The sequence below is a fragment of the Acipenser ruthenus genome, chromosome 2, assembly GCF_902713425.1.
Source record: "Acipenser ruthenus chromosome 2, fAciRut3.2 maternal haplotype, whole genome shotgun sequence".
In the NCBI taxonomy this organism is placed as follows: domain Eukaryota; kingdom Metazoa; phylum Chordata; class Actinopteri; order Acipenseriformes; family Acipenseridae; genus Acipenser; species Acipenser ruthenus.
The window spans coordinates 76,292,153-76,300,843 of NC_081190.1; the positions used below are offsets into that span (position 1 = coordinate 76,292,153).

Below are 8,691 nucleotides of genomic sequence, written 5' to 3' on the forward strand. Positions count from 1 at the left end.
AAGATGGTATTTATGACCACACCTCAATTAGCATTCTTACAACCATTGAGGAAAGCATGTTTAAAACCAAAACTCTCATAGTAAGATAACTCTTTCTTAGTATCTTGGAATTAACTACGGCTTTTAGTTTCATCTTCACCATGAAATACGCATTCGGTACATACTAAACATTTGAGTGTTTGCAGTAAAATAGCTGTATAAAACACTTATATGAATGTTGTCCAATATGGTTTTACATACAAGAATATTTCATGCCTATGTGCATTTATATTGTATTAGATTTAATACAAAATAACAACAAATATCTTTTTTAGACATATCAAGTTTCTTTCATCTCAGACCACTAATACTATTACCGCTTTATCCACTGGATGTCGCTATAGCCCATTAACCCTTAAAATGCCAAGCCTTTTAAATTCCAGGTTCCTGGAAGTCTCTTTCCAGTATAATACATTCATCAAGTTCCTTTGAAGCTTGGAGAGGGTGACATTTCCCTGTGATCTGGCAGATAGATCTGTTTGTTTCTTCACATCAACAAATGCAAGTTAAGTGTTTTAAGGTGGAGGGAAGATTTTGGACTATAAAACACATAATGGTTTCCAGTATTAGGTTTCATTAAGCTCAATCCCAATTAAATATAAAGCTCCAAAATATCATCACAGGATGATGTTGAAAAATGTCAGCATTTGCTGCATGGCTGTACGCTGGTAACCACCAAGACTTCGAGGAACTATTAATAGAAGAAGTCTGTAAATATCCACATTTATAAAACCCCTCACTTAAGGAATATACTTAAAGGGAAGGCCGAGTATCAATCACATTCCATTGTTTAAACCTGTATCAAAGCGTTTCATGCAATGCAAATCCTAGAGAGGGTCATAGTCCCTGAAACTGCAGTCAGACAACAGTCTCGTGGCTCCAGCTGAAATCCCCTGAGTTGATGTAGCAGCAATACCCTCCATAGGGAGTGCTGTCCCTGTGTGTGTAGACCACAATGCTGTCTCTAGGTAGATATACCACACTGTTACGAGCAGCAATGTAGGCAACGCTGTCTCTGGGGTCACACATGCGATCTAGAACACAGTAAGAGGTGACATCCCGGACCCTGGTGAAGACACTGGAAGGATAGCAAGCCTCAAGGTAACGTATCACCTCTTCTTGGTCCACCCTTCGGATCAGACTCCGGGATTCCCCAACAGTGGTTGTTGTGGAAACAGAGTCCTCCCCTGATCTCGGATGCCTATCTTTGTCATCGCAGCCCCCTTTCCCAGACTCCAGGTCCCAAGGGACTTCCAGCAACTCCAAGTCTTCCTTATTCTTTCCTTTTTTCCTGCGACAACACTGTGAGTAACACGAGCATTTTGTACACCCGTCAGTCTTTTTCGCCAACATGATTGCACCAATTCCAGGCAAGAATAGAGCTAACCCAATGACCAACAAGGGAATGTCTCCCAACATCTCACCCTTTATTCCCGAGACTGTAAACATAAACCCAAAAACCAAGAAGATGCTGCAAAACGCCACCACCAATCCAGTCCGGGGGTTAATGTCATCGGGTCTCATGATGGCAGCATCTAGACCATGGACAACCGATAATATTCAGTTTGGTCTGTGAGAAGCTTCCTGGAGGTGTAGTGTGCTTTAAAAAGGCTTCATTCCTCCAGCGCAGAGAATATGCTGGTATATAGTTATATATAAAAGGTGTCCTCTCACTCAGTTCTGAATTGTATTTTTCATATGCTTATACTTACAGTAGGACACATGGTTTATTGGCACCATTTCTTTAAAAGTTCAAAAACACTTACCATTAATCAGTCATTTAAGTAATTCAATTCCACATATTTCCAGGTTGTCCAGTTGATTTGTTTTCATTACTGAAAAAATGTTCAATTCCAAGTGAAGAAAAGGTAGAATAGCCTAATTGTTCTATATTCCAAATACAGCAGTCCCTCAAAAAAAGTATGGAAATGTAAAGTCCCAAAGGAATCTTGTTGCTGTGCTTGACTGCATCAGCTTTAGATGTAGTAAATGGTGATGTGGAAAGAGAGAAAGCAGGGGAGGGGTATACAGACCCTGAAAAAGAGAGTGCCTTTATAGTATCCGTGCCACATCCTGGTAAATACATTTTTAGAAATATGAGATATGGTCAGGAGGTTGCTGGCAGCCAGTTAGAACCTTCCTATGGTACTGTAGTCTAACAAAGAGGATTTATAAGGCAGTTAGTACTCAATTATCAGGTTTTAACACCACCTCTGCCTTTAGGTGTTAATCAGTAAAAGCATGTGGCTCAAGGCAATCATTTGATCTGTTTGTTTTAAGAGTGTATTGTACCCTAATGATACATACAAACATACATTAGAGATAAACAGTTCATAACTTGCTTGACAATACCATATTATTACATTTTACAATGTGTTTAAACATCTAAAAAATGGTAATACAATATTTCAGATTTATCAGTTGTGTAATGGTGGAGATGTGGAAACACATAAAAAAAGGCAGATAAAGGAAAATATATATATATATATATATATTGGAACCAAAATATTAAATGTATATACTTCTGTTGTCATTAAGGAGGATGCTATGACAAGAATGAGTATTTATGCTAATGTTAAAAAATGTCTAAAATTACTTTGGGTTAAATATGGAGCAGTGCTACAACAACAACAGGAAATGAAACAATAAGTTAGTTTTCAAGATTGCAGAGCCCTCCACCTGTTAAATACAACTTAACATACATTAAATAAACGCGCACGCACAGACAGACAGACAGATAGATAGATAGATAGATAGATAGATAGATAGATAGATAGATAGATAGATATTGGTTTACTGTAAATGTGTTACACATTTTTGGATGGCTATGTTGTTTCCTGCTGTCCATTTAAAGCTCGTATTGGATTTTAGGCGGTGTTATGTTGGTGTTCTGTCCAAAAGAACAGGACTGGAGTTTCATCAGGAGAATCACTGCTATTCTAAACACTTCCGTTAGTAAATCCAGCAATGAGGCATTGAAATAAATAACAGCATTTGCACTGCCCAAACCACACACCTGCTATATATAGGAAAGAGGACATCTCCAATCTCCTACAGCTGGGAATTAAAATACCTTGTAGGAATCAGATTCAAACCTTGTGGGTTAATGGCTAGCTTCAGTGTGCTGTGTATGAGACGTCTTTCTGACAGACTGCCCAGGTCACAGATTCCCAAAACTAATTGATGCACGGTTTAATTTATTCACCAGTTTTGTGTTTGGAAAATGTGCAGATTCCAAGTTCCTTATGAACACGAGCCAACAAATGAATTGTAAATGAACTCAGAATAAATAAAGTTTAATTGTCAAAAAAATGATTGACAGTATACTGTAGATTCTGTCTTTATACAGGAGAAGACAAAATCACATTATGAATAATGAAATGTAAAACTGTCCCAACTAGAGACACAGAAAATACTTGAATGCAACTTAATTGGCTTAGAGGAAGCTGCGCTGTATTGTTGTAACGTCTTACCCCTTAATCTTATTGATACTTGCTGCAATTAGCTAACTACAATCTAATGTGATCTTTCAAAATCTATGTTGTATTATAGATACCAAGCTTAGTAATGACCAATCAGTACTGTACGGTTATATTTCGACAATAGGAATTAATTTGTGCCGGTGGACATCATATTTCTACTTTCAATACTGAGGGCATAGTCCTTAAAAGTTATAGCAATGGTTTATATTTTAAAAAACAAAATGTGTTTCAAACTGATAGAAATTATTTCTGAATATAAATGTAGCTCTACCATTATTATTATTATTATTATTATTATTATTATTATTATTATTATTATTATTATTATTATTTATTTCTTAGCAGACGCCCTTATCCAGGGCGACTTACAATCGCAAGCAAATACAAATACATTCAAGTGTTACAATACAAGTAATACAATAACAACAAAAAAAGATTAACAGTATCATGTAAATCGACATAAAGACAGACTGACACATGTCCCCATATACAATCTTGTATCTTTTTAAATAACTTTTTGCTTAAGAATGTACATACATTCAGACAGACATTGTATGGCCACCTCCACTATATCCCCCAGGAGCAATAACATAACTGAAATGTTGTTGTTTTTCTGCTGCAATTGGTATAAAATATATTTCTTTCATTACAGCATTGTTCGATTTCTGGGTTTGAATTACTGAAATGTTTCTAGAAGAAATCTAGCTGCAGTAGAGAGTGACTGGAACATGTTCTGATTGCTTTATAGTGTGTGTTAAACCTCCATGAAGCATAATCTCCAAACTGATGATTATCAACAATATTGAATTCCTATTATAAAACTGTTTAATATGGAATGTTCTTTTAATTTGACATCATAACTCAAAATGAATTTATAATTCACGCATGGCTAAACATTATTTAACATTGCAATGGAATAAGCCTCCAGTTCTAGTGCAGTTCTAGTGCACTGGATTTTGAGATCTGTCCTCTAGATCTCTGCAGAAAGAGCGATTAAAAAAAAAAAAAGCAATACCAAGTGCTCTGGCTTTTCTGTTCTGTACCACATCATGGATCATTATTGCTGTGTTCCTGTTTGACAATGTGGGCAGTACTCCTAACACTATCAGTGCACTAGAGCGGACATTTTGAAAAGAGCTTTGAAACAGACTTTAAGACTATAAGTGTAAAAAGTTGTCAGGGTGTTAACAGTGAAAATAAAAACAGGTACGTTATTTAAACAGTTGTAGCAATATGTGTGGACGTGTAACGCTATATTTTTCGGAACCCCACTACTTACTCTTCAAATGCAGGACATTAAGCAAATGAGAATGTATCACATGTATGGCGGAATCATTATCCCTTAGTTGCCTCACTCTTCCAAGTCTATTATGTATGTCTGCAAATATTTTAAAAGAAAACTTTAACCCAAATGAAAATGCCTCTTGATCTCTACTTTGCTGAAATAGTTCTAATGTACAGAATTCTGCTACTTGGTACCCTTATAAAAGTTTGCCACAGTTTTTGATATGGTAATTCTGAAGTTTTCCCATGCATTTCCCATGGTTATACTATGCATTTTCTATGGTCAGTCATGTTTTTTTGTTATATGCTTTATCATACAGTACCTCTCAGCTTTATAATGCTTACCTATGCTTTACCAAGATTTCATTATGTTTTATTTAACATTAATATGCTTTGACGCAGGTAAACGTTTATGAGAGTGTGGCAGCATGGCACGGTGAAAGCCCTGCCAGTGCGTGGGTGTGTATAGGTGTGGAGAGTGTGGCAGCATGGCACGGTGAAAGCCCTGCCAGTGCGTGGGTGTGTATAGGTGTGGAGAGTGTGGCAGCATGGCACGGTGAAAGCCCTGCCAGTGCGTGGGTGTGTATAGGTGTGGAGAGTGTGGCAGCATGGCACGGTGAAAGCCCTGCCAGTGCGTGGGTGTGTATAGGTGTGGAGAGTGTGGCAGCATGGCACGGTGAAAGCCCTGCCAGTGCGTGGGTGTGTATAGGTGTGGAGAGTGTGGCAGCATGGCACGGTGAAAGCCCTGCCAGTGCGTGGGTGTGTATAGGTGTGGAGAGTGTGGCAGCATGGCACGGTGAAAGCCCTGCCAGTGCGTGGGTGTGTATAGGTGTGGAGAGTGTGGCAGCATGGCACGGTGAAAGCCCTGCCAGTGCGTGGGTGTGTATAGGTGTGGAGAGTGTGGCAGCATGGCACGGTGAAAGCCCTGCCAGTGCGTGGGTGTGTATAGGTGTGGAGAGTGTGGCAGCATGGCACGGTGAAAGCCCTGCCAGTGCGTGGGTGTGTATAGGTGTGGAGAGTGTGGCAGCATGGCACGGTGAAAGCCCTGCCAGTGCGTGGGTGTGTATAGGTGTGGAGAGTGTGGCAGCATGGCACGGTGAAAGCCCTGCCAGTGCGTGGGTGTGTATAGGTGTGGAGAGTGTGGCAGCATGGCACGGTGAAAGCCCTGCCAGTGCGTGGGTGTGTATAGGTGTGGGGAGTATTGGGTGGCAGGGAGGGAGTTAAAATCCTCCCTGCAAACACATGTGGCAATGTGGCTGGACAGCATTGCTCAATCAAGTTTAAGAGGTAAGTGAAAAGAAGACAGTATCAAAGATAAAACGTATCTGTTGAGAAGCATGGCAAAATACACTATATTTCCCAGACGTGCAAAAAGCTGGCACGTGCTATGACGAGTCATCTTCAAACCAGTTTACTTATAAGATGATATAACACCCTTTCACTTCATTTCAACAGCAAAAAAAAAGAAACTTCCCATCTCTGGTCACTGATATGTTGTGCCGCCATGTTGTGAACTCTGAAATCTACAGCTATGGCCAAAAGTTTTGCATCACCTAGAATCTTAGGCTTGAGACATAATTTAAAAAAGAAACGATATTGCAAATGTCTACCGGAAGCCATAATAGTAGTACAGTATTTCATATTAGGTTTTGAAATGTCACATTTTTCAATTTTGGTCAGTTTTTTCGTTAAGTATATACGGAAAACTACAAAGCTGAATGTAATTCAATATGCTAACGTAACATTATTCAGCAGGTTTCATTCGATATTATGGAGCAAAATGTGTTAATTCTATAGGGTGATGCAAAACTTGTGCACATAGCTGTACTCTATTTACGCATAAGCCTGCTGTGTGCGGCAGCTGGCAGGTGTTAGTAGGTATTTGTAATGTGCATCGAGCCTGTGATATTTCCTGTACAAGACAGCTCACTCAGACACTGTTTCACCAGTGGCTGTAAATCCAAGCTTGGAATTCCAGCACACTGCTCGAGTTTCACTGAACAGGGTGCTCATGTGGCTCTATTGGCCTCTATTTATAAGGCCTCTTAGTGCCAATCCCTAGGGACTCACATTAGATTGAAAGACACACTGTGTTGTTGCTGTAGATTAGCAGGTGTTATAGTGAGTCAGGGGAGCATCATATATATATATATATATATATATATATATATATATATATATATATATATATATATATATATATATATATACTGTATCTGAAAGATCATTTGTGTTTTTCTTTGGCTTAATCTTTTGAAAACTGAAAAATAACCTATGACTTATTACATGTACTGATAACCAGTAGAGGTTTATAAACCAAGATAAAACGAAATAGCCTTCTGCTATTTAAATACTAGACGTGTAAATGCTGACATATCCATAGAATGCAGTGCTGTTCCATGGTGTGAGCTGCTGTCACTTACTTTCACTTTATGCCAACTTCCTGTCTTAAAATTAGCTCTCACTCAAACTGCAACACAAAAATCTTTTCATACCACTGTTAACCACTGTTAAATGTAGCTACAGTAAAGGGTAGCACTTTTTAATACAGCATCACTGAACATTAGCTATGAAAAACACAAAAGTCACTTTCAAAGAAAAACTAATACATTATAATTATAGGCTATTTGACCTGATTTTCAAACATTCCTGTCGATAAATGGACAACAATGTCAACTGCAAAAATGGTCAAGTCATTTTTTTGTCCACTCTCAGGCCTGCCAACAAAATTTTAAAAAATGGGATACACTACCATTATACACAGGTACAATAAATAACAGTTACACTGGGCTATGTTTACAAAGAATTTACCAGCGTGCTAGCGTGCACATTTTCTTATTTGAAGCATTTACACACAAACATTTCCATATGAATAGTTTGATATACTGCACTGATTATTAATTATCTAGTCAAAACATCTGTTAAAACTTGTGGTTGAATACATATATGATTAACCCCAAACTTCACCCTCAACCAAAGCTCAGGATAACTGTTTTCTGTTTGATAACTAAAGAAATGTAATTACAAAAGCAGAGCAACGTGCACTCCTTACTATTTTATTTACTCAGAAGTCTGTTGGTATTGATACTGAAAAACATACTGTAACCCTGCCTTCCTTATCGGTTCCAGAGTACTGAATGGTTTAATGCATAGGGAAAGTAGTGGTAAAGGCTAAATATATTTAATTACTACTGACAAGACATACCTGATTTTGACTCACTGAGCTTGTGGCTTTACATTAACTTGATTCTCAGCAGCTAGTTGGTGTAATTTGACAGTCCAACCCATCAGAAATACACACATATATTTATATTTATCAACAATGTTGCAACCTTTATGTTGTTACTCAATATATTTAAGAAATACATGTAATAATGTGCTGGGCAATTATGTGGCAGATGATAGACCAATATACTTGCTATACTCAAAACTACATTTCACACCTATTGTACAACATGCTTTCAGCTCTCCAGTAACCCTGGGCCCTATTCACAAAATGTTAAAGACTTTAAAGGAATATTTTTGTAATGACTTTTTAAAAAGAATTTATAAACATTCTGAAAAAGTTATTTGAAAAATCTGAATAAACTAATGAACCCGATGTGGCAGGGCTGTATTGTTTTTTTAAATGGTGTATTTTTGGATTTTGTTTGGGTTTTTGTAAGTAAACTTTATTGAAATATTTAAGTTTATGTTAAATATGGCAGGACTGGTTTAGAATACTTAATTAGGACAAGTGTGGAAGGTGGGCAGATGTTAATTGATTTATTGATTATCAATTAACCCTGACCATCTGCTATAAAAATGAGCTGGAAAGCCAATTCCTTTGTTCTTGACAAGCCGGAGGTCAAAGGCTGTGAATCTGTGGAGATCCCTGGAAGGCTGT

The 8,691-nt window shown here is 37.9% G+C and overlaps 1 protein-coding gene across 1 annotated transcript; it reads right to left on the reverse strand.

Annotated features, from left to right (window-relative positions):
- Positions 1-294: 294 nt before the first annotated feature.
- LOC117970477 (transmembrane protein 215-like) lies at positions 295-1,582 on the reverse strand. Its single transcript, XM_034918262.2, has one exon. The coding sequence runs from the start codon at positions 1,561-1,563 to the stop codon at positions 898-900; it is 666 nt and encodes a 221-aa protein (XP_034774153.1). The 5' UTR covers positions 1,564-1,582; the 3' UTR covers positions 295-897.
- Between the last annotated feature and the right edge of the window lie 7,109 nt (positions 1,583-8,691).

Bases quoted from the DNA above. Each gene is read 5' to 3' on its own strand.
- LOC117970477 (XM_034918262.2), bottom strand. From the start codon at position 1,563: ATGAGACCCGATGACATTAACCCCCGGACTGGATTGGTGGTGGCGTTT.